This window comes from Tinamus guttatus, unplaced genomic scaffold (genome assembly GCF_059628265.1).
Source record: "Tinamus guttatus ecotype Peru unplaced genomic scaffold, ASM5962826v1 Tinamus_guttatus_pri_ptg000942l, whole genome shotgun sequence".
Lineage (NCBI taxonomy): Eukaryota > Metazoa > Chordata > Aves > Tinamiformes > Tinamidae > Tinamus > Tinamus guttatus.
In genome coordinates this window covers 1854103-1879784 of record NW_028289476.1, presented here as the reverse complement: position 1 = coordinate 1879784, position 25682 = coordinate 1854103, and the positions used below count along the sequence as shown (strand labels likewise).

The following is a 25682-nucleotide window of genomic DNA, read 5'->3' as shown; positions in this document are numbered from 1 at the left end:
GGATGGAGACTGCAGTGTGAAGGTGCCGTTTCCCATGGAAGTTGGGCAGGAAGAATGAGCTCCAGCTCCCTACAAAGTAGATTAGGAAAATCGACTGACTCCTGCACTAATACAATGTGATATTTTGAAGCTGAAGCAAAGTGTTAGGAAGAGGTAGGGATTGCAGAGCTGCCTGAGCAGAGGGGAGGAAGAGAAGCCCATTTGCATTTTTGTGGGATGAACCTTGTAACTGTAAACGAGCCGATGGAAAAGCCCCTCCGAGTTGTCCCGCGGGATATGGGTGCCAAGCCCTGTCTGCTGCCCCGCTCGCGGCTGGAGCGTGTGCTCACACGTGGGACCTGTGCAGAAGGCAGGCGCCCTGCAGGAGCGTTCGTATCGGTCCGTGGGTAGCGCTGGGACAGGGACTGCTGCTCTGCCAGCCTAGGGTGGCATTTTGTTCCTCACAGACTCTTCCAACCATCTTCTGGCTTCAAACAGCCTTTTCAAGCTGGTTACTCCCCCCAGAGTGTCGCTTTGAGGAACCGAGGTGGGAGAGTGGGACTCACCAAGAGGGTTTCTGCAACTTCAGCCTTGTGAGTTTTTTTATAGAGCTTTAGTGCTTTGGGAGGATGATCCCAGGGAGCAGGGAGGGCCCCCCGAGTGACAGTGCTCGGAGCAGAAGGGCTTTGGGGGCAGCTGCAGGGTGCTGGGCGCCCTGCACCAAGGCTTTGCTCTGGCTCTCCTCACAGCCAGCCCCGCTCCGGGGATGCCGAGGCATGGCCGGATTCACCGGCTTGCTTTCGTCCCAACCCTTTTAACGTGAAACTGTGACTTTTTCAAAGCTAAAGCCCAGGCGGTGCTTAAAGGGAGTAGCTCCAAGTTAACTCGTGCAGCTCTTGCTCTGTCTGCAGAGAGCACTTGGATGAAAAGACGCCCAACAGAGACGCAATTAGGAAAAACGGCCTCTGGACTTTGCTCCTTGTCCAAGTGTGTGCCAGAGATCAGATCCACTTGGCTTTTTGTAGCAGGTGGATAAGACCCAGTTAGGAATCGTTCTCCTTTATTTCAAGTCCACAGCCCTGCTTTGCCTCTGCAGGCAGCCATCCACCTGCCAAGCGCTCCGAGAACCTGATCAGGGACAGTGCTCCGAGAGGTTAAACTTGAAAAGCAACTTTGAGAAGGAACAAAGTGATCTGCCTTCGTGTCATACCCCCTCCGAGAGGAAGGAGAGGCTTCTGAAGAGGGACGGAGGATGCAAAGGTGGGAACAATGAGCTCGCCCACCTTTTCAAGCTCCGAACCTTGATGCTGCCAGCTGTCCTGTGCATATTCTTGATGTATATTGAGCTACTGGTGGATGATCTTGGAGTTACTTGGTTAGTAATGGATTCCTACTGTGAAGAGTTGTTGTGACTTAGAGCAGAAGTGTCATAGCTGGCTGTTTTAGTCTCGGAGGAGCTTAGTTTCCTCTGCCTCTGTCTTCCATAGGTCCTGTTTAACTGCAGTGAGATGAGGAAGGCTGTAGATTTACTTTGGAAAATTCTATTTTCCTCTCCTCAAACACCAGCAGCACAACCTAAATGAGTAGACAAAAGCTCACCCTACCCACTCTCGGTGAACTTAGCGCTCCTGGTGCCGACAGGGAGTGATTAATAAAGTCTGCTGGCTAATGGGCCTGTTTTTGACAGGTTTTGTGGTGCTTCCCGAGCATGAGTGCAGAATGAAGCGTCGATTGGATGAGCAGGAGTCACCTGTGTACGCGTCGCAGCAGAGACGTATCACGAGCAGCACGGAGGCTTTCCAGCACCAGCACCGCGTGCTCGCCCCGGCGCCGCCCGTATATGAGGCGGTTTCGGAGACCATGCAGTCTGCCACTGGGATCCAGTACTCAGTAACTCCCAGCTACCAGGTGCGTTGGTCGCTTCCACAGAGCTCCTGTGGTCGTGGCACGGTAGATGTTCCTCAACGTGACCGTGCAGGTGTCTCTAAATATCAAATGTGGGGGGTATTGCTAAGGTTGTAATGGTTCTCCAAGACCCTGATCTCTGAATCCTTTTGGCAAGTGCGTGCAGGGGTGTTTCTTCCTTTTTCACTGGGAAGAAGCCTGTTCCTGTGATTGTTCTGCCACGGGTTTATAGTGTCGTGGATGATCTGAAGTTTAACAGACCGGGCTGGATCAGCATCTGGGTTGGAGACTTTCAGAAAAATCAGAACGTTTCAAAAACATTGGCCCATGCACTTGCTTCCCTAGCTGTTAGCTTGGGGAGGAAAAAGTGTACTTTAAGAATGCATATAAGATACCTCAGAGAAAGTCTGGGGAAAGACCATTCTTGTTGTTTGTCGTCGGCATATTCATGGCATTTTTTGGGCATATACTATGCCATGTTTTTATTGCTGGTAGCTACCTTTTCTGTCTTGTGCCTGATTGTAAACACAGTTTCCCCTTTAGCTCTGCAGAAAGGATATTCACACCCGTAACAGCAGACAAAAAGCTGAAGAGCTGGCAGGCAGGCACTGGCAGGGACTGGAGAAGGGTTCCAGATCTATTTGTTGCAGGCAGTCCTTGCTGCACAGACCTCGAATGGAGCAGCAAATAAGTTGTCTTACTTAGTATTAAAAAAAATACTAAAAATGACTCAGAAATTACTAAAAATGTCTAAAAGACACGTGAATAGAAAACAGTGATGATGAAAAATGATCAGTAGTTAAAGCTTCATTCACTCAAAATGCTGCGTATGGCGCTCAGCGCGTGTTCCTTGGAGCAGCGAGGAGGTTGAGCTGCGCTGCCCGGGCGGCCGCCCGCTCACGCTGTGTGCTCTCCTGCAGGTGTCGGCCGTGCCGCAGAGCTCGGGCAGCCACGGCCCGGCCATCGCGGCCATGCACGGCGGCCACCACCACGCCGCGCCGGTGCAGCCCCACGGCAGCCAGGTGGTGCAGAGCCACCCTCACCCGGCGCCGCCGGCCGTGCCCGTGCAGGGCCAGCAGCAGTTCCAGAGGCTTAAGGTAACGTCCAGCGTCACCGCGGGGGCAAATAAGCAGCAGGGGGGCAGGAGAGCTCGGCTGGGAGCTGCCGTGTTGGTAAACGGGTGGTTGAAACGGTAGCACGTCAAAACTGGGGGACTGGGAGAGGGGTGTCGTAGAATACCTAGCAGCAGGCACGGAAAACGTTGTCCCAAGTGTTATATGCTCAGCAGAAACTTGTCATTTCTGGACCGCAGGAAACTTGAAGGTGAGTTTTTTAGTGGCCTGGAGGAATGGGGAAAAGTTGTTGAAAATTGTTCACACTGCTGTTCTGAATCCTGGAGGCAGCTGGGGGGTCTTGCTCTGCTAAGTATGTAAGAGAAGCCTTCCTGCAAAGCCAGTTAAAAGCTTTCTGACAAGGCTTAGGAGCTTCTCCTTCTTGGGAGACTGCTGACGGCAGAAAGGGACTGCTGCTTCTGCCCAAACTGTATTGTTTCAAATACCTTCATAAAACTGAGGCTTGCTAGCCAAGGATGGGGGCAGAAAGGAAAAGGAAGAAGCATCGATCGGAGTCTTCGTGTTGAATAGGTTAAATTACAAAAATGTTTGGTGCTTTTCTGAACACGTGGCCTATGTGGGTGTGTGTGGGGGAGTAATCTGGGAGTAAGGAAGGCACTATTTTAGGAATACATGCCATAAAATCCTTTAAAAAGAGAAAAGTCCACCAAAAATAACCCATGAAAATAGTTAGATTTGGATCAGCTCGAGTGAGAGGGGGCCTATATATATGTATTTATGTCTGTTTCTTCCACTCTTCCATGTATGGCACAGCATCCCCCTGTTTTGCCCTCTGCTTTGTTGGGTGAAATGGGTGAAAGACACTTTTTTTTTTTGTCCTCTAAGAAAGGATCTTATTTCTAGAGACCACTGAGAATAGTTTCATAACCTGGGGTTCCTTCTCCCTATGAAATCTCATGGCAAATCCTTCACTGCTCTCGCTGATGCAAGATCAGGGCTGTACATCCTTTTCCTACTTGGCTGACTTTTAATTTCAGTATTTTTTATACAACAGAACAGCATCAAATTCAGAGAGATAGGTCAGATGTTATTGGAGATGGCTTCTATGGCCTTCAAGATCTCTTATGTGTCCAGGCTGGTGGGTGATGAAAGAAAAGACCTGTGAGCAGCTCTTGAGCCTTGTTAGCACGTGGCCTGGCTGTGGAGCTCCCACTTTAGGATGTGGCTGTTCCTTCAGCATCTCTGAAAATTGGATGTTGGTACATGAGCAGTTCATAAACTTCTTGCTGTTTGAGCTATAAAACAATTTATCACCCACAATTGCCATTTTCGAAATCCTTCGATGTTGAAGTGAACTGTCTGGCTTTTAGAAAAAGCACAAGTGAGTACCTGGCAGACATCATCATCACTGGATATGTCATTTCCACTTTCTGCTTATTCTTACACTTCCATAATAGTTTCCACATATGAATGCAGAAAAAAATACTCAGTCTACTTCTGTTTATCCTATCAGTGAGTGCAGTGACGTTCGATGGTAAATTTGGAATATGTGTTTTTTTCTGACTAAATCTGCTGCTTTGTGTTTTATTATTAATAGATTATATCTTATAAGCATCTGTTATTGAAATGGTGAAATGGTGCTGGGTACAGGCTCATGATCCCGTGCTCCTTAACTCCCTGCCCTGGCTCAGGGTTAGCAACTGTGTTTTCAAACACTTTGTCATTTGTAGAATGGTGGAGGTGAAATAAAATCTTTTCTGCTAATACAACCTGTCTGTTTTGTCTTCAGGTGGAGGATGCACTGTCCTATCTTGACCAGGTGAAGCTGCAGTTTGGTAGTCAACCACAGGTCTACAATGATTTCTTGGATATTATGAAGGAATTTAAATCTCAAAGGTAGGAAATTGCACTCTGCTGCTTCCTTGCAGATTAGAAAGAGCGTGCGTGTGTGTGGGCGCAGAACAGGAGCTGAAATCTGACCTAGCATTTGCACAGTAACACACCTCCAGTAGTAGGGCAGGCAAGCAGTCATGCACTTTCTCTTCTGAAAGTTAAATTCATCCCTTCGTTTATACTAAATCTCTGCTTAGAGTGGGAGTTCACAAGTTCAGCCTTGATAGCTGATTCATCTGACTGTCTGGTTGTCTGCCCGCTAATAACAGTCAGACGCGCGAGTAGATCTCATAGATAGAAAATGCTGTTTGGACTAATAAAATGATTCTAGTGTCATTTTTCTGTAATATATTTGTAGGGATCAATTTAGCCATAGGTTCATCCTAGGTTAGAGATGGTAGGGTGGGAATTCTGTTGAAAAATTCTTATGTGGAGAATGTGGTTTGCCACTGAAAGTGTCCTGGAGGATTGTGACATTTTGATCTTACTCCCTCTTCAGTATCGACACTCCAGGAGTGATCAGCCGTGTGTCTCAGCTCTTCAAGGGTCACCCTGACTTGATCATGGGTTTCAACACTTTCTTGCCACCTGGCTACAAAATTGAGGTGCAGACGAATGATATGGTGAACGTGACAACACCGGGCCAGGTTCACCAGATCCCCACCCATGGCTTGCAGCCCCAGCCCCAGCCTCAGCCCCAACATCAGTCGCAGCCTTCGGCGCAGTCAACCCCAACACCAGCACAGCCGGCACCGCAGCCACCACCGGCCAAAATCAGTAAGGTGAGAGATTCTGAGTGACATGTGTTCAAATGTGGAAACCTACTGCCCCAGCTGCAACTGGAGCCGAGGGGAAGCATGATAAAGCAAATTTTATACATTTCTTACCTTGGTTTGCACTTCATGCTTGTGCACTACTTCTGTTCCTGGATTAGTTTATGCTTTTAAAACTTTTTTTTAGAGTGCTTACTAGTTGATCTGACAGTAATAAAAATATGCAGCCTGAAACCTCAAAAAAGCCTTTTACTTTCAACTGAAAATTGGAAGTTGCTCAGAGCACCTAGTAAAATGTAGATGCAGTATTCAGGGAGAGATCCAGCAGCAGCAGGGAAAAGGGCCCCCTTTAAAAATGCATTTGACTTTGCAGCAAGAGCTTCCTAATTAAAGTACTGGCTTAAGTGTTGAACTGCCCCACTGTTTTTGTGGATATGTGCTCAGAATAACTTCAGTTCCAAGAAGTTTTTCATCAGACAGAGGTCGTGGTAAAGATGTGGCTGTTGGTGTGAAAGTTTGTGTGCAGTTTCCAATGTTTAGAGTAATTAAGCTTCTAGAAGAGCTTGCTTAGTGATGTGGTAGAGTCTGCATTGCTTGAAGTACTGTTTGTGGGTTAGATGCCTGCTGTAAAGAAGTAGTTTAGTTCAGCCACGAGTTGGATGAGTGTAGCAGTTGTTGGCAAATTCTAAATAAAGTGCAGGGTTCAGACAAGATGACCAGGATGTTCCCTTTAGATCTCACAGTTGGTGTGTCTGAAACTGAGACCGTTCAATAACAAAGGGAGTTTGACTCTGTGCTTTAGATGTCATCCAGCGCTGCTGTCCAACAGATGTTTTACGTGATTGAAAACAGAATGGGATAATCTAAGAGGTATTTATGGAACTTGCTCTAGCTGATACAACATGTATTTCACCATCAGAATGTGGACGGATTTGCAAGACTCCTGGAGGGGAAGAGTCCCCAAAGTTTCAAGGATTAATTTCTAAACTGTACAGTTAGCTATCAGATGGCTTGAAAGGGAAAAAAAGGAATATGCAGCTAGCATATAGCAGGATTTATAGTGTGGCAATCAAATAATCTCTAGAGGAATGATGGTTGGGCTTGTCTGCTCACATTTAGAAAGGTCAAAATAAAATGCAATCGAGAATTGCAAAGCAAAAAATCAAAATCTAAGATATTCCCAAATTAGCTTGCCTGTGCCAGATTTCAAGGTCTTTCACCAAAGAGTACAAGCAATACATGCTGTTAGCGAAGAGGTAGATTTTTTTTTCTCATCATTGGGTGCTAAATCATTTTATCCCTGTCGTAATCTTGGGAAAAAAAAATATTTTTGCTGAAACTTAAAAAGGAGGGAAATGCCAGATGCTGAGGTGAGATTTCCTTAACAGATAAAATTGTAGCTAAACAAAACAGGGTCTGGTGATGGTAAGTATCTGGCAACCATAACACAGTTATCTAAATTGTCAGTAGTGAAAACTCCACATAATACAGGAGCTCTTTGCTCCGCGCCGTTTGCCTGAATACGGAAAGAAACGGTGCGTTTCTCTTGCTGTTGTCCTATTCTCCAGCTTCTTCACTGGGGCAAAATAGCTTGCAACGTTGGAGCAAGCCATGTGCGTTTCACCTCTGTTTTGTGAGGTACTGGGTATTTCTGCTTATATATCAGTCAAAAGCACATAGCAAGGAAAAACAGCTGTTAATAACATCTTGAAGAGACATAGTGTTTTTTCTTTCTGGTGAAGTGTAATCCCTGTTGGCCCTATGGGTGTTGATTTTTATTTTTTGGCATTGGCTAATAGTTTTCTCGTCCTTCGGCCACCTGTGTTCATGCTTCCATTGATTTTTAAAATGCAATTTTGGTTGTGAAACAGGGCTTCTTCCTTCTGACTCCCAGCAGCAGTTTCTGATGAGGCACGCACTAGGAAAGGGTTGGTTTACTGGAGACAGAGCCATTTAAACTTGCCTATACCTGCAAAGGAAATGATTATTTAGTATTGGTTTAAGGGAAAAAAAAAACGTCTTTTAAGGAAGTGCAGCAAAAGGCATCCAGGATGGGGATTATTTGACTTGATGTGGTAGCAGAGGCTTTCATCCAGCTGCTATATCCTTTCTGATATTCTGACTCAGAGTTACCTCTACTGAATCCATGTTGTTTCACAGTTGACATCAGTAATAGTTATATGCCGTGCTTTTTCCTCTGGATATGGTACATCTGTAGAACAAAAGTGCCTTTATTCTGAGCGTAAAGGAATCTCCTAATTTCTGCAATGGCTTCCTCCCTCCTTAGCCATCTCAAATGCAGGCGCATACTCCTGCCAGCCAGCAGACACCCCCGATCCCACCGTACGCGTCGCCGCGCTCGCCGCCGGTCCAGCCCCACACACCCGTGACAATCCCGCTGGGAACAACGCCGTCCCTGCAGAACAATCAGCCCGTGGAGTTTAATCATGCCATCAACTACGTCAACAAGATCAAGAATCGCTTCCAGGGGCAGCCAGACATCTACAAGGCCTTCCTGGAGATCCTCCATACATATCAAGTTAGTTTTAACAGAATTTTGGGTGCGTGTAGACTTATTTCTCTTCCTGTGCCATGCAGCCTTCCCAGGCTCTTGTTCTGGTCTTGCACGGGAGCAGCTGTGGCCAGCAAGCTAATGTGAGTTCAGGTGACTCCTGCAATTGCAATAGTATGTAGCAGCATAAAATAAAAGATTTACATTAGTCATCTTTATTTGCAAGTGTCAGAAATAACAGGTAGGATGCAATTTCTGACATCCCATTTGGTGTTTTGTGAGTATGGGTCGTGAAGAGACAGCAGGGCTATTGTACTAACATACAGAGTAAAGAAAACACTTGCTCAGTCGGTGTTGTAACATTTAGAGGCCAGCTGGGCATTTAGTATGATTTTTACTGAAGATGCCAACACCTCTGTTCCATTCACTGATCTTTTTTTTACACATAACAATTTGGACACTCAATTCTGACACCTTTCTGCTCTCTCCTCTCAGAAGGAACAACGAAACGCCAAGGAGGCAGGTGGCAACTACACACCAGCCCTGACGGAGCAGGAGGTGTATGCACAGGTGGCACGTCTGTTCAAAAACCAGGAGGATCTGCTCTCGGAGTTCGGGCAGTTCCTGCCCGATGCCAACAGCTCCGTGGTGAGTCGCCTTGTAGATACACTGGGGCTAAAGTACTTAATGAGAAGCTCTTTTCTGTAGCCAGAGTTTGGAAAAATGTGCTGTGTGGTTTGTTTGCATCTTGGGGTTTTTTTGGAATGTGGGAATGGGGCTACAGGGAGAGACCTGCAATAGCTTGTCTTCTAGGTATGATCCCTTTGCCTAAAAGAGTTGTCCTGAGCTGCAAGGACTGCAGTGAAATGCGTCGGTCACCTGGAGCTGGGTGGACCAGGCGTGATTTTTTTGCCTGCATATATGGAATTCGGCTCTAATAGTCTTGTTGGTTTGTCTCTAAATAAGCTGTTAAGTAAAACAACTGCAGAGAAAGTGGAGTCTGTAAGAAATGACCATGGTGGCACAGTGAAGAAGCCACAGCTCAACAACAAGCAGCAGAGACCCAACCAGAACGGCTGTCAGATACGGCGGCACCCTGGAGCTGGAGCAACCCCTCCGGTGAAGGTAAGGACACCTGCTCCTCGTTCAGCAGTCGTATTTTTTCCAAGAAGGCAGTGGCAAAGCAAGGTGTGGTTTACAAACTTACGTAATTTTGGGAGGCATAGATTGCCTTAAAACTGAGGCTAGTGCTTACCTTTAAAAAAAACCTTTTCAGGTGACTGTTCCTAAATTCATTGCCACATGTAGTTGTATCGTTTAATTTCACTGGTTTACTCCCCTTCATAGCCTTTCCACTCCTCCTCAAATAAAGTGTAACAAAATAAAACACATTTTGGAGGTAACTTTTGGCTTTTGTTAAGATGAGTCAGGCTGGTATGGGGAGAACGAAGATCCTGCAGTAGAGTGCAGGAAGAAAGGCACTAGTTTTAGGGAGATGTAAGACTTGAAGAACTGTGTGGGTGCTAGTTAAAAGCTTTTGTATGTGCATGTTTAATTCTGTGTATTAGATTTTTTTTAAAAAAAAGGAATATATTACAATCAGTGACTATTTCACCCAACCGGTAGAGAAAAGGATATGACCTTGTATTAGAAGTATTTGGAGCTTTATGCCACTGATAAAGGATTAATAGTTTAATTTGAATACACAATTTTATGTAAAATTCCTTCCAGAAAACCACCTTTTATTAGAAAACATGTAGTATGGAAGGGAAGCGGAAGCCCTTATGTGATAGATCTACAAAATACCACAACCTGCTCAGTTGAACAGCCTTTTTTTTTTTTGTCTTCCTTTTCATATATATATGTATATAAATAACAGAAGAAACCCAAGCTGCTTGGTTTAAAAGACCAGTCCTTGGCAGAAGCCAGCAAGCACGGTGTGGGGACAGAATCTCTGTTCTTCGAGAAGGTGAGAAGTTTAATTCAGAGAAAGCAATCGTGTATCATTGATTTATGTTCATAGCATGTAGGTACCCTGATCCTTATCACAGTGAAGTTTGTGGTGTATAGGCTGCACTGATAACAGTTGTCAGCTTGAACTTGGATATATCAGATGACCTTTAAGTTGGATCCCATGAATTTTTTAGAAGATTTACCATCTATTTTTACTCAGATATGTGTGGTGGGTTTTTTTTTTTCCCCAAATGATTCTTCTCACTTTTTTTCTGCTGCTGCAAGCCTTTGTGAAGATGGCTTGGCCTGGAGCACATCAGAGGGTTATGGCTGCTAAACCTCCTGGAAACTTGCAGGAGTGGAAATGTTTTTTTTGTATCTCACACTCCGATTTTTTTTCATCCCATGAAATCCCCAAACAACGGCTGACGTGCCGAGGCTTTCCTGCTGTGCTGGCACCATACCCCTCCACAACCAGATGCCTGCCGTGTGGGAGCTCAGTTTACAGTGACTCATGTCAACATTGGCTTTTTTTTTTTTTTTTTTTTCCTGAGAGTGAAATCTAATTATTTGCGTGGTCATTACCTGGTCCTGGTTTACCATGTAGAATAAATAAAGGCCATGTGATGTTTTCAGGTGTTACCTTAGCCTCTACCCCAAGATATTCACACATTTCTTTATGGTTCAGAGGGGAGCCTATAGCGCAAGCAAACACTCTTTTAAAATATACTTGTGTGTCAGTAAAAGTTTGGTTGTTCCCTGATGCCGTGGTGCATTTTGCAGCACCCTGTGGATCAGCTAATAGTAACTGGGAGCCAATCTTTTGCTTGGAGAATGTGTAGGTGTTAACATGAGTAAATGTAAAAATCCCTGCTGAAGAATTGTAATTACAACGATGAGTATCTTAATGATGAAAGATCTCCATTTGATGCGTAGATGCTAACTGTTCTCGTGGGAAAAGTAATGGTATTGGATTGAATCTTTCAGTGTTCTCTGAGTGGGAAATTAAGCATTGCAGAACCTGGTTCATCTGTGATACCTGAGCTTTGGAGCCAGGTGGAGGCTGGCAGAGGTGGGAATGGTGTTAGTTAGGGCACAGATCTCTTCTCCCTGCTTGCAGTACTCTGCAGGGTTTGAGGCAACTGGGTGGGTTTCTGGTGCTGCTTTTACAGCTACATCATCTCCAATTGCAGCATTTCATAATCCAGTGGTTAGAGGTTTTTTGAATGAAGATTTCTTCATTCTTCACTTGCTGTTCCTCCGCTCAAAATAGAGCATCTGAGTGCAGAGAGCTGATATTGATTATGCACATGGTGATGTACATCCAGTGAGAAGATGGCTTTCTTTAGTAGCTATTCTTCCAGACCTATGGACTTGCCAAGTTAATTCTTGTTCAGTTCGTTTAGGCTTTCATCCACAGTTGTGGGTGATCAGGGGAAATGTGTAGAGTACTATGAGTCTGAAGGGATTTTTGCTCTCTTTCTCCCAAGGTGCGCAAAGCTCTGCGGAGCACAGAGGCATACGAGAACTTCCTTCGCTGCCTGGTCATTTTCAACCAGGAGGTGATCTCCCGGGCTGAGCTTGTGCAGCTCGTTTCTCCGTTCCTGGGGTAAGTGGAGTCTGGACAAGCCCGTTTCTTTTACATGGTCAGCACTAGGAGGTGAGAAGTTTAATGGGTCTGCTCCTATTTCCAAGCCAGCAAAGAAATGCTCATGTTAATGGTCCCTCAGAGGAGCACACCGGGTGTGTGGCACCATGGAGGAGCGCAGCAGCACGACCTAGGCAGTGGTTTCCTGAACTGTCTGGGCCACAGAATAAATCTGAGCCCCAACTCCCCATCAGCTGCCATTTCCCCCAGTGCTGTTGAGCCAGTTTTCATCTGTACAACCCGCACTGCCAGAATTGTCTGTCCACAAAAAGATGCTTTTATGGCAGTGCATTCTCCGAGGGCCCCTGTTTCCTCCAGTGCTGCCCGAGCAGGTGCCATGGCTATGTTGTCAGGTGCCAAGTGCTGCTAAGTGGCCTGTTGAGACGGGAAGGGAAGATACTGATAAATCTTCGGAGCCCAGTAGTGGTTAATACTGTGCAAGTATTAGACCTTCAGATTTTTACTGAAGCAAAAGAATAAGCATCCTGCTTTACTTTTTCTTCCATTTTGATGTTCTTGTATGCTACACTTTTCTCATCATCGTCTAAGAAAAGGTAAAAGAGTTTTTTGGAGATTCCTAGCAATGTCTTGGCAGGGAGGCAGCATTCGGGAGCAGTGCTGGTGCTGCTTGCTGTGTTATTTTCCTTTTCAGAAGAGCACAGAGCTATTTAGATGCATGTTTTTGCAGCCTCTTGTGCTGGAATCGTGGATTATTTCACTTGAGAAGAGATTGGCTGTGAAGTAATGTGGGAAATGACCCCTAAAAAAAGAGTCCTGGTACAAACCCACTAAAACTTAAAAAAAAGGGATGGGTGCGGGTGGGAGGGAAGAGGCAGAAAGCAACTGAAATTCTGTCCAGAAGCCAAAATAATATGGAATGTTGTCATTTAAACAGAAATTCTGATTCCATAACTGCTAGTGGGGTACAGAACAGCTCTCTATTAACAGATATCATCAGCTTTGGGCTGCAAGATTAATATTCCTCATTCCTCTCAACTGAGCTCCAAGAACAGTTGGAGAAGGTAATAGCAATGTAAATTGGGTTCAGGGCTCCTCACACTAGCTGCTGTGCAAAGAAACTGCCCCGAGGAGCTTTCATTTTATTTAGCTTCACTGGAATTGGACAAGTCAGGTACCATTAGGGTACTACTTTTAGCTAGAAAAGGTGAAGTATTCAACCAGAAAATTACGTATTTCTCCCATCCATCCTCTGTACTCCTAGTGATAAGAATGAATACCTGTAGTGGGAAAGGTATGTTGTAGTTCTCTGTCTTATTCTTTGGTTTGGACTTATCTTCTGTCATATAATGAAAAAGTGGTAATTCCATTAGTGTCAGTAACAGGTTCAGTGTCTTGTGCAAAGCTGCAGCAGTATGAGGAAAAAGGAGTTGAACAGATACACTATTTTAGACTTAGTAAGTTATTCAGAAAACTCTTATCTACAAGTAGACTTCATCTTGGGCCATATTTAAACACTAACTAAATAAAGGTGGTCTTTGTAGTTTGCATTGGTCTGTGCTGAGAGGCAGGGCTGCTTGAAGCTCCTCAGCACAGAAATATTTTGTAGGACAGTTAGAGAGTCACTTCTTAATTATCTTGTACTGTATCTTTGTAACTTGAAAAGATCTGTTTTAGGGTTGACAATGTATTGGCAAACAACTGGGGATCTGGCTTGCAAAACTAGTAGGGCCCTCGTGGGCACAGTCTTTCTATAGCAAAGTCTTTCTGTTCTAGCCTCCGTATCACAGCTCAGCTCTCTTTGATTTCTTCTTAGCTTTTTCACATCATTTTCACATCATTTGTTTTATTTTTAGGAAATTCCCAGAGTTGTTCACTTGGTTTAAAAACTTTCTGGGATATAAAGAGTCTGTTCACATGGAGACATATCCAAAGGAACGGGCTACTGAGGGGATTGCCATGGAGATAGACTATGCCTCCTGTAAAAGACTGGGCTCCAGCTACCGAGCCTTGCCCAAGAGCTACCAGCAACCCAAGTGCACGGGGCGGACTCCGCTCTGTAAAGAGGTAAGACACGGGAATTGCGTGACAAAGGAAGGCTGTTTCTAATCTCAGTGGGAATGGGGCACTGGTAATGGAATAAAAGAAGAGGATGAGGATTTGTTTGTATTCCTGAGCTATGCTGAGAAGATTTCTGGTGTCGGTAGAAGAACTTCTAGCTACAATCCCCACATTTCCAGGAATGTGGAGTGCTCACTCACCTTCAGGAACACATTGTGCAGCTTCAGCCTAAGAATAGGCCAAAGAGGAAGCTGGCTGGGAGGTGGGGAAGGATTCGGTCCTCGTGGCTTAGGTGGATGGTGTCTCCTCCTCTCCGCCGGTGCGCGTGAAGAGCTGCACGGCGCTTCGAGGAGCAGCTGGAGAAAGGCCAAAGAGCTGTGGTGTTTAACTGCCGAGGTGAAATGCAGGGTCGTTAGATATATAAGCTATTTTCCACGGTATGTACAGTGTGTGTGAGAAAGCATTAAGTGTACAAATGTAAAAACTCTAAAGCTAGGAAATGACAGAACTCGTTTTCTGTATGGTCTTAATGCGATCTCAGGAATCTGTAATAAGGGAGTATGTAATTAAGGATTACTGCTACCTTGCTAACTAAATTCCCACTTTGTCCACTGTCAGGTTTTTTTCTAATCCATCTTTAAAAATCATATTTTCTGTGGGTAAATTCTGCCATGTATTCCCCTCCGCATTCTTCTTTCTTTCTGCCTGAAATGCTAAGATGACTTTTGCCCTGAGAAACGGTGTGTTGCTTGGGAAAATCAGCTCCCTACAGGGAAACATCTTGGTCAAGTCCTAACATGTCTCTCAAAAAGGTCTTGATGATGCAGTTCTAAACTTTTCTTCCTGTGAGAATCTAATTACTCAGTTATTCAAGCTTCAGGTTTATGAAAATTGACCCTGGTGTTCAACCTGCCAAAATCCGTATTTCTTTGCCCTCTTGGAGACTTGGGGGATGCCCCGCTCCTGCTTTGGAGGTGCTGAAAACCACAGGTGCTCGGCGTCATTTCCCTCATGGCTCCAACTAAAGAATTTCTCAGGTTTCCGTGGCGTTTCCATCGTGCCTATTGGGCCTGCCCTGTGAACACTGGGCAGCATCTTCGCTTAGGAAGTGGGGGACAATTTTCAAGCCTGAGGAATTAGACTCCCGTCTTGCAGCCCAGCCCAACCGAGTCTCGCAGTCCTGGCTCCCACAGGACATTCACTGTGGTGGTTTTCTTTCCCTGTCTTACTCCAAGGTTTTGAACGATACCTGGGTCTCCTTCCCTTCCTGGTCTGAAGACTCCACATTTGTTAGCTCCAAGAAGACGCAGTATGAAGAGCACATCTACAGGTGCGAGGATGAGCGTTTTGAGGTAAGTTATTTTTCCTTGGAAAGCCCGTGACTAATCAATGATCTTGATATACCTTTATCTTAAATTAGTGCTTCCTGGGATCTGTTTTTATTATGTTTTCATCACCTGGTTTCTGCATAACAGCTTGTGCGCTCTTAATGCAAGAAGCAGTATCTGACTAACCATGTCTCACTGCCACTCCTGCCTCTTGTGCAGAGCCCTTCTGTGCAGATCACTCCAAATGAAAATGTTCAATGGCCGGTGTATAATTGATGCTTCCTCCTTCTGGTCCTTACTATTTCTGCAAAGCACAGAAACATTCATTCTTGTGTAATGATCTGAAAAGTGATACGTTCAGGATGTTAAATGATTGACATCTTGACTTGAAATAGAAGTCAGCTTGGCAATTACCTGAATGTGCTCAGATTTGTCACATCATTTTGTAGAGTAACTGTTGACTGTATTCTATTCCCATATGGAATTTGTAATTTGATAAAGGTATCATTCAGGTAGCCTTGCAATTCTTGCGCGGCACTATATAGGTAGGAGATGAAATAGATAATTGGATTATTTTAGAACAGCCAAACGTGGAAACCACTGCTTGAGTACACCTTGTTAAACACGCACAGCTTCTTGTTTCCTGTCACGTAAGCGTTAGTCTCTGTAAGGATCATGTTTTATCTGTTCAGCTGTGGCTAATGCACCGTTCGTTTCAGCTGGATGTCGTCTTGGAGACCAACCTGGCAACAATCCGCGTCCTCGAGGCGATCCAAAAGAAGCTGTCGCGCTTGTCTGCCGAGGAGCAGGCCAAGTTCAGGCTGGACAACACTCTGGGTGGCACTTCGGAGGTGATCCACCGCAAGGCTCTGCAGAGGATATATGCTGACAAAGCGGCCGACATCATCGATGGCCTTCGGAAGAACCCGTCTGTGGCTGTTCCCATCGTGCTGAAAAGGTAGCGCCCTGGCACGGTGCCCTGCGGGCTCTGCTGGAGGATAATGCGGGATCCACAAGCCAGACTTACAGAAAAGTACCTAATTTCTGCCCCTAAAGGGTGTGACTTCCAGGAGATGTAATTTAAGAGTGCGACTTACGTTCTCATCCGTTGCTGTATTTCATAATAATCACCTAGGAAAAGGTTGTGGCCCCTTTGAAATAAAAATATCACCTGCTCAGCTGGAGAGATATAGAACTATTAGTGTCTCCTTTTAAACACTGTTTTTTTTCTAACCCTGGACACAGCGGAGTCAGGATCATAGATAAGATGAGAAAAATCTCTCTACTGTGAGGATTGTTACAGGGTACATTAGAATTTTTTATTTTATTTTATTTTTCCTAAATTCCACTGCTGCCAGTGTCCACTGGCTGGAATTGCGATGTGTCTACTACACTCAAATTCCCATTCAGTTTTCTGTTGTAAGCCTCACTTAGTCAAGGAGATGGAGCGAAGGCTTTAAGTCTTGAGGAAACTTGAGGAGATGTCTAAGCAAGAGGTTTAATAGAAATATAATAAAGCAACATCTTCTGCTTACCCTTGGGGCATGTAAACAAGGTGATGTTGCCTGAAAATGGAAGGCGGTAACTGTAAAACCAGCTAAAAGGAGACATGACTTTCCAGCTGCTCCCCATCTCTGCAGGCCTGGTTCTTGCTTTCCTTCAGAGGGTCTAGAGTGGTGGGTCTAGTTGCTGATGAGCCATGTTACTGAGATGTGAAAAAGGTCAAGAGGGTTTTGCTCAGCAGTGCATACACAGAGTGCCCATCCACAAAAGCTGTGTTCACAAGAGGGTCTTCATTCATGCCCCTGCTGTGAGGGATTCAGACCTTCAATTTTACCATGGTCTGGGTTTTCCTTAAATGCTCAGATTGGGACTCTCATATCTTTTAACTCACCCCGTTTTTTTTTTTTTTTTCTTGACCCAAGGTTAAAGATGAAAGAGGAAGAATGGCGAGAAGCCCAGAGGGGATTTAACAAAGTTTGGCGAGAGCAGAATGAGAAATATTACCTGAAATCCCTGGATCACCAGGGCATCAACTTCAAGCAGAATGATACCAAGGTCCTGAGGTCAAAGAGTCTTCTCAATGAGATTGAAAGCATCTATGATGAGGTAAGATGGCCACCAAGAGCTTCCTGCCCTCAAACTTGCACATGTAGTTTCCAGTTCTTCCTCCTTTGCTGAATATGGCCAGCCTGTGGAGTCAGTGTAGTCACAAGGTGCTGCCATGTAGGGGTAGGTTACTGAGCCTGCTGGCGACAGACTCAGTCTCCTGGTGGCAGCAGGTAGCTGCAGTTCCTGGAGCAGAAATGGAATGATGAACATATGCAAACAGAAAAACATCTGTGGATATTTGGCATGTGTTGTGAAGAGCCTGCTCATCTCAGTGGAAGGTTTGGTTTCTCCCTCTGTGAGGGGATGCAAGGAGAGAGGCAGTCTGCTCCACTGTGGTAGCTTTCTAAAGGGTTCTTGGGCATGGGGAGGTGTTTGTTGGGCTAATGTGCATGCTGTGCTTTTTGTTCTCAGAGGCAAGAACAGGCTTCGGAAGACAATGCTGGAGTACCCACAGGCCCACATCTATCACTAGCCTATGAAGACAAGCAGATCCTGGAAGACGCTGCCTCCCTCATCATCCACCATGTGAAACGGCAGACGGGAATCCAGAAAGAGGACAAGTACAAAATCAAGCAGATCATGTATCACTTCATTCCAGACCTGCTGTTTGCTCAGCGAGGTGAACTCTCAGATGTGGAAGAAGAGGAGGAAGAAGAAATGGATGTGGATGAAGCTACCGGGGCTGCGAAAAAGCACAATGGTGTTGGAGGCAGCCCTCCCAAAACCAAGCTGATGTTCAACAACACGACGGCCCAGAAGCTGCGGGGCATGGATGAGGTCTACAACCTCTTCTATGTGAACAACAACTGGTACATATTCATGCGACTGCATCAGATCCTGTGCTTGCGGCTGCTGCGGATCTGCACCCAGGCCGAGCGGCAAATCGAAGAGGAGGCGCGGGAAAGGGAGTGGGAAAGGGAAGTGCTAGGCATAAAGCGGGAGAAGAGCGACAGCCCCGCCATCCAGCTGCGACTGAAGGAGCCTAGTGAGTGACTTCTGATGTGAGCTTTGGGAAGATAGCTGCTTTTATTCGTCGTGCATTGATGAAGCTTGCGTGGTTTCTGCAGACGGGTTACAGTGGCGAACCCTTTTTGGCAGAGCGGGGTGGAAGTCTCGCTTTTGTTATCGTTGTGCAGCACAGAATTGAGGGAGGAGGTGGGAAGGTGTTGTCATGTGAGACACAAACAGCAGCGTGTGGAGGTTCCTTCGTAAGAGCGTTTGGCTTTTGCTTACGTGTTATCAAGTTCCCTAAGTGTTTTTAAAGGTTTCTTAGAAATAAAGGACTTGTGGAGGAGGCCAAAGCTAGAAAGCAAGAGATTATGAAAGTACCTGGGGCCTTGAAAGGTCTCATTTAAATGTCTGTAAAAGATGAATTTAAGGCCATCCTAGTAACTCTTTTCCTTGACTGGGTAATCTGAGGACCAAAACTTGGCCTGTTTGCCCCTAGAAATGGAGCTGTTCTGAGAGAATGACCCGTTGTGGGGATTATGCGTGCTCACCTCTCCTGTTCCCTCTTGTCGCAGTGGACATTGATGTTGAGGATTATTACCCGGCGTTCCTGGACATGGTGCGCAACCTCCTGGATGGGAACATGGACTCGTCGCAGTACGAGGACTCCCTGCGCGAGATGTTCACCATCCACGCCTACATCGCCTTCACCATGGACAAGCTCATCCAGAGCATCGTCCGACAGGTGACTGCCAGCAAAGCCTGGGGGTGGTTGGACCGGCGTGGAGGCAGCAGGGTGGGCTTTTCCTGCAAGGAGCGTCCTGGTGCAGATTTAAGGGGGAATATTGCCTGTATGAGTGTGGACTTCCAGGTTTCAGCAAGTTATGGGTGTTTTCAAACCCTGCTGATATCAAGAGAGGTAATAAAGGATACGTTTTGATGTATTTAAATTATTGGGAATGTCCTCTCTGCGCATGTAGGGGTCTGTCTTTGTTCTCCAGCAGCTTTAGGATGTAAGTATTCATCTGCAGAGTGTTTCCTGAGCTAATCTTTCTTTAACTTTGAAAAAGAATTAAATGGCATTTAAATGATTTAATTCATTTCCACTGGTTTTGTAAAGGCAGTGGATGCCTTTTCTAAAAAGCTTTGTGTCTTTTATCTGGTTCTTTGAGAAACTACTTTTGGTTATAAAACTCTAGCCTTTTGATTGGATGGGGAGGAAGAATGTATGACCAAGAGATTTTTTGTTTTGTAGCATAAAGAACAAAAATAGATGCAAGAGGCTGAAAGTAGAATTGCATGTGAGGTATTTCTTCCTTCAGAAGGACTGAGTTGCTTTTGAAAAGTGCTTTATTTCAATCCAGAAAAAAATTGAATTGAAGGTGCAGTCAAGGGACTTGATTTTAAACTTGTACGAAATATTCATTTGATTGTAAATCCTCTGCACCTCACAAACAGGAGCAAACCGGTAACTGTGGGCACGTTTTGCCAACAGTGCTGTAAACCTCTCTGCCTAACTCTCCTGATCAGGACATCACCAGCCTATATAGCTTTGTATGAATTGCTAAACTTTGCCACCTACTGTCTTTTAAAAGATACAGCCTATGTAGAAGATACTGTGTCTGTGTAAAAATCCACAGAGATCATCTGCAACTAGAAGAAGTTACTAAGGCCTTAAATTTATGCTTTTTCATCTGCTTCCTTTTCCCCGAGGCTTAAGTGAGTGTTTAAGTGTTTGTTTCTTTCTAGTCTGTGCAGATGGTCATGTAGCAGACTCCGGTCCCTGTGACTGAGGATTTCCTGCGTGAGAAGTGAGGCTGCCTGTTTCTGCTACTGCATATTTGTATTCAGGCGATAAAGAATGGCAGCTTTCTTACTAGTTGTACTTTTATATTTACAAGACCTAAAATACTGGAAAATGAAGACAGGGATTCAGCTTTACTTGCTGTTTTCTTTAATGTCAAGATTTGCTATGCCAGGTACAAAAGTACATTTTTGGAGACTTACTCTTCCAGCTGGCTGCCTGCTCAGGGCTTTGACAGGTGATCCAGGTTTCGCGTATCTCCTGAACAAGGTTTCCTAAGTGCCCCAAGCAGTGACAAATATTGGCTGCAAGACAAGAGGCAGTAAGCACAAGGGTGTTTCCCCTGAGTTATAATGCCATGCTCATGAACACCCCCTCTGTGTTCTTCCTTTTTGCAGCTCCAGCACATAGTGAGCGATGAAATCTGCGTGCAGGTGACAGACCTCTACCTGTCGGAGAACAACAACGGAGCCACCGGAGGCCTTCTTGCTTCCCAGTCTTCTCGTACCCTCCTGGAGGGCACCTACCAGCGCAAAGCTGAGCAGCTCATGTCAGAGGAGAACTGCTTCAAGGTAAAGCCGTGGCATTCAAAAGCAGCAAGTAGTGAGGTTTGGGGAAAGCCTTGTAAAAAGGAGCTTCTTTTAGCCACCCAGGAGTCCTGAGGCTTCTGAGACCGTTTGCAGCTCTGACATTTAACAGGAGAGTTTTGGTGGGAGGTCCCAAGCTTGTGGCATGTAGGAGCATCTTTTCAGTGATATAAGTGATATAGTGAAGCGACTTACTGCTGATCTTACTACAGTTTGGGGCAGAACATACTTGAGTCCAAACAGGCAGATTGGAGCTGTGCACAGGGATGTTAATGTTTCTCTGGGGGCCCCTTAGAAATGAGATTTTGAGGAAAGATGAAGCAAGGGAGAAATAAATTTCCTTGAACAACAATGAATATCCCATGTGCTTTGCAAAGTCTTAGAGCTGTATCATGTTGATTGATTTGCTCTCACTGATTTTAATCTTCCGGATAAAACTTTACCATTTCTCTGGTGTTTCAGCCTTTGTAGACTGTGGAAGGATCTGCTAATACTCACTGGGCATTAAATCATTGCTGACTACATACATTGCTAAATAAACCTGGTGCACTGTTCTAATCTAATCCATATGTCCTTTGCCTTGGATGCAGGAAGTGGTCAGGCCCTTTTCAAGCTACTAAAATACTTTGGATAAAAGCCTTATGTATAATGTGTCTTCCCTTGCCCTCAAGCTTATCTCGGGCGCTCAAGAGGGACCGCTACTCCTCCAAAAAGAAGAAGGAAAAAAAAAAACTTTCTGGAACTTTTTAAAACGTCTGTTCCTCAAAGATTGTGCAATTTGGTTAGGATTTTCCCTTCCCATTGCTGTCGGTTTTGCGTGAGGCACAGATTTTTGCCTTAAAACTATGCAGTTTGCTCCATTCTCTGTTTGACCCAAGGAGAAACGGAGGACTTTTGCTGTTTGAAACCTCTTAACTAAAGTCCCTTCTGCTTTTTGCTTTATAGCTGATGTTCATCCAGAGCAGAGGTCAAGTTCAGTTAACCATTGAACTGCTGGACACAGAAGAGGAGAACTCCGATGACCCGGTAGAAGCAGAGGTAAGAGCAGCTTGCCCAGAGAGCTGACTGATTGTAAAGGGTGCGCTGGACCAGGATGTCCAGTTGACTGTTGTTGTGGCCCAGAGTGTTAGCTCAAGAAAAAAGAAACTTCAGCAGCACAACCCAAAGCCATCAGTGATGTGAGTAGCCAAATCCTGCTTGTTTTCTCCGATGTTAGAAAGCTCCCCCAAACCACAGTGATACGTTGCACTTGCTTTTGGGCAAACAAAATGCATGAAGTCTTCAAAGGTGACCTTGTATTCATCGTATAACGTCTATCTTACGCTCCTTAAGCATCGTTTCTTGTTTGGTGGGAAAGCTAACGAGTGTGGTGTGCTCCCTTGCAGCGCTGGTCGGACTACGTGGAGCGGTACGTCAACTCCGATTCTACCTCCCCGGAGCTCCGCGAGCACCTGGCCCAGAAACCGGTCTTCCTGCCGAGGTGGGTGGCAGCCCGGCTGCACGGACGGTGTTTGGCCTTAGAGGGCAGAGCAGTTGTGCTCCTTCACAGTGTTGGGTGTTTAGTCTCTCCTGTATTTCGATGCCACTACCGAAGCCGTTACCCTGGCAGTGTGGCACACGAGTACCGTGCTGCTGTTTATCCCAACAGCCTGTGGGTCCACCCCGGGCTCCTGCTCTCCAGTGACTGGGAGATGGCATGGCCCGCAGCTGGCAGACAGGGTGAGGGCTCTTGACTCGCCAGATGTTTTCTGGCAGTCCTGCCTCGGCTTACAGGTAACCTCCGGGTGCCAAGCCGGGACTTTTCCCGAGCAGGGAGCTGGTTGCATGTAGCTGTCACTCAGAAATAGTTAACCGTGTGGGCTGACAGGTAGGGGTCGGAGCCCCTACCTATGCATGACTTCAATCGGTGGCAGTTGTGCTCCAAGTTGTATGTCAGGTTGGCGAAGGGTCAGCGCAGCTCCACCAACAACACCCATCCTAGCCCATCCTAGAGCACTAATTCCAAGAGGGGTTCTCTGGTTTGCAGGAATCTGAGGAGGATCCGTAAGTGTCAGCGTGGTCGGGAGCAGCAGGAGAAGGAAGGGAAGGAGGGAAACAGTAAGAAGTCCATGGAGAACGTGGAGAGCTTGGACAAGCTGGAGTGTAAATTCAAACTGAACTCCTATAAGATGGTGTACGTGATCAAATCGGAGGATTACATGTACAGGAGGACCGCTCTGCTGCGAGCTCAGCAGGTAGGAGCGAGTGAAAGGATCGGGCTGGGCAGACCGTGTTTTCTGGGACCTCTTGCTCCCAAAGATCAAGTGGGAAGAGTCAGATAAAATCTCCTTGGGGGCCCCAGTTGATAACATTTAGTTGTCTTTGTGTTGCCAGGAGGATCGTATGTGCTGATTTTGTCCTCCCAAGGCACTAAAGACCTTCTGAATGTTCTTAAAGTGTAATCCTTTGTACCTCTAACTCTTGTTGTCCTCCCCATCCCTCCTTCCTTTTCTCCAGAGAGTTTGAGAAGACTCTGAGAGTTTGAGAGACTCTCCAGAGAGATTGAGATCGCTGTGGTAGGACAGTGATTTCGACTGTTAGCTCCCACTTTTCTTTCAGGAGGCACTTCCCGTGGGTGGCTGGCCCCTGTTTTAGGGAAAACCCATCTTTTGCACGTTCTCACGGTGACTTGTGAGCGTGCCTGTCCTTCCAGGGCACCTCTGCACCGCGTGCTCTCTAACCCAGCGAGTCGCTCTGGGGACCGTCCCCTCGGCGTCTCTGTCCGCAGTCACGGAGAGCGGGAGCCCTCAGGTTGCTCCTGCATGGCCGAGCGCTGCAAACACCCGGCAGCTGCTCTAGGAACACTGGGTTTGTGGCAAGGATGCGTGCAGCGAGGCCACAGCTACGAAGGCATCACCCTGTGGGTGTTTTCCCAGGGATAGGAAGTCCTGGGTGTAAGGGAACAGCCCTTGTCTCCCGCACAGCCCTCAGTGCAAGTGATGGCCACCATAAATTGGAATTCGACTTTGCTTCACCCTTTTTTCACTCAGATTCACTTTTCATCCCAGCTGTTGGGGTCCTCTGTGCCAAAAGTAACTGTGGGAGGGAAGGAAGGAGGATGTGAATGTGCGGGAAAGGCTGGGAGGGAGAGAGGGGAACAGGGGTGCAGGAGAGGGCAGGAATTGTGAACTGTCCGGCTGTTGTTGAGCCATAAAGGTTGGGGAGTTGCTTTTATTCATGGTGAAAACAACTGGAGGAGCCGAATTTGCAATGACTCAGTCAAGGAAACTTGATTTCGTGTTCTGAATGCTTTGACAGTTGGCTACTTTTTTCATCACACTGGCATATTTGTCTCTGTTGGAGAAAAATAGTATGTTTTAACAGCAAAATCCAACTGTAGATTATTTAAACTTGAAGTTTTAAATACCCTTCTGTAATTTTATTATGATTTACTTGAAACAAGCTGTTAAATGCCTTAGCTTAGGGAGCAAAAGGAAGTGCAACCTGCCAGTCCCAGGCAAAAGTTACTGGCTTAAGCACCTGGAAGCAAAGGGAACCAAGCAATAGGCCCTCCTATAGCTGCAGAGATGGGTTGCAGTTTGTTGAATTATTTGCTTTTCTCGGTGAGCTGACCACTACCACCTGTTTCTTGCTGATGAAACACAAATAATGGTTTTACTCAATCCAGTTAAGAATAAATTTTATTAAACTTCTTATACCCCCATTGGATGTTGAGTTAAATAGGGGCTCTTTGAATTGCCAGTAATGAAGATTGTGATGAAATTTGATCTGTCCAATTAACTTATTGTGATTTGTGCCAATTTATCTCAAACAGGATGCAGTTTGCTACTGTTTATCACAAAGAATCTCAATATAGGTCAAACTATTGAATTTTTAAGCAGCGAGAGTGCAGCAAATCTTGGTTAGGAAAGTGTCCTGAAAGGGCTGCAGAAGCTGCATTTAACCACAAATAGATTGGATTTAACAGGTAACAGCCATCAAGAAGTCGTCATTCTTTAGGAGAAAAGTAAAACAGAGCCTAGAATGAATAAGTTAGTTTTAATTGTGAGGTTTAATTATATTATCTGGAGTTTATGCTAAGCCAGTGGTTAGATCTGGCCCCATCCATGGTTACCTGTGGCACACGTAGCGTGCAAGAAGGCTGCACGAAGCCTCCCGGCTGCTCTCCCACTTTTGGGGACACTGAGGGGACACTGGCCTGCTCTCCTGGGGACCCACATCGCTGTCCACGGGGCGCAGAGGGGACAGGGAGCTGGGATGGGGACTTGGTGTCAGGGCAAGCGTCTCCATTACAAATTCCCAAACTAGGTTGCCTTGGGAACCGCTTTGCATGCTGAGCTTTGAACGCTGCGGTCGAATCCTTCTTTTTCTAACACCTCTCCCTGTTTCCGTAGTCACACGAAAGAGTGAGCAAGCGGCTGCACCAGCGGTTCCAGGCCTGGGTGGACAAGTGGACCAAGGAGCACGTGCCCCGCGAGATGGCTGCCGAGACGAGCAAGTGGCTCCTGGGCGAAGGCTTGGAGGGCTTGGTGCCCTGCACCACCACCTGTGACACAGAGACCCTGCACTTTGTGAGCATTAACAAATACCGCGTCAAATACGGCACAATATTCAAGACACCGTAAACGCCCCGGGCAAGGGAAGAGCCCGGGATATATGTGTGTGTGTGTGTGTGTATGTGTGTGTGCATCAAGGAAACGAGGAAGATGCCTTTCTCCCCTCACTGTGTATCTCCGTAACATGGCCACTTGACTAGTGGGTGACTGGTACAACCTGTCCCCAGCGGGATTCTCCGTAGGAACGTGGATCGCCGCGCGCCCAGGCTGTTGCCCGGCGCCCTGTCGCCTTCGGCGCGCGCCGCGGGGCCAAGGACCCTTCTCCGAAGCGAGCGATCCCCGAGGGACACGGCTAGCTCGCACACACCAGCAGCGCTGAGGCTCAGCGAGGGAGCGGGCCCGGGGGCTCGCGGCCAGCCCGCTTGCTCGGGCGCCTGTCACCAACTGCGGAGGAGCCCGGCACAACCGGCATCCCCTCTGCCACCGCACGGGGCCACCCCACAGAGCTGCCGCCGTTCCTCGCTCCCCTCTCTCCCTCCCACGCTGGACTCAACCAGTGCAGATTGGTCTGTCCTTTCTAGTGCCAGTGGAA

The 25682-nt window shown here is 46.4% G+C and overlaps 1 protein-coding gene across 1 annotated transcript; it reads left to right on the top strand.

The window, feature by feature from the left end:
• The first annotated feature begins 1668 nt into the window (after positions 1 to 1668).
• On the top strand, positions 1669 to 25352 carry SIN3A (SIN3 transcription regulator family member A). Its single transcript, XM_088538185.1, has 20 exons — positions 1669 to 1887; positions 2805 to 2981; positions 4747 to 4853; positions 5350 to 5632; positions 7911 to 8162; positions 8631 to 8783; positions 9102 to 9260; positions 10015 to 10104; positions 11579 to 11697; positions 13551 to 13761; positions 14991 to 15107; positions 15803 to 16041; positions 17009 to 17192; positions 17607 to 18180; positions 18719 to 18888; positions 20346 to 20519; positions 21480 to 21572; positions 21920 to 22014; positions 22561 to 22768; positions 24929 to 25352. The coding sequence occupies exons 1-20, from the start codon at positions 1699 to 1701 to the stop codon at positions 25157 to 25159; spliced, it is 3825 nt and encodes a 1274-aa protein (XP_088394311.1). The 5' UTR covers positions 1669 to 1698; the 3' UTR covers positions 25160 to 25352.
• Positions 25353 to 25682: the final 330 nt, after the last annotated feature.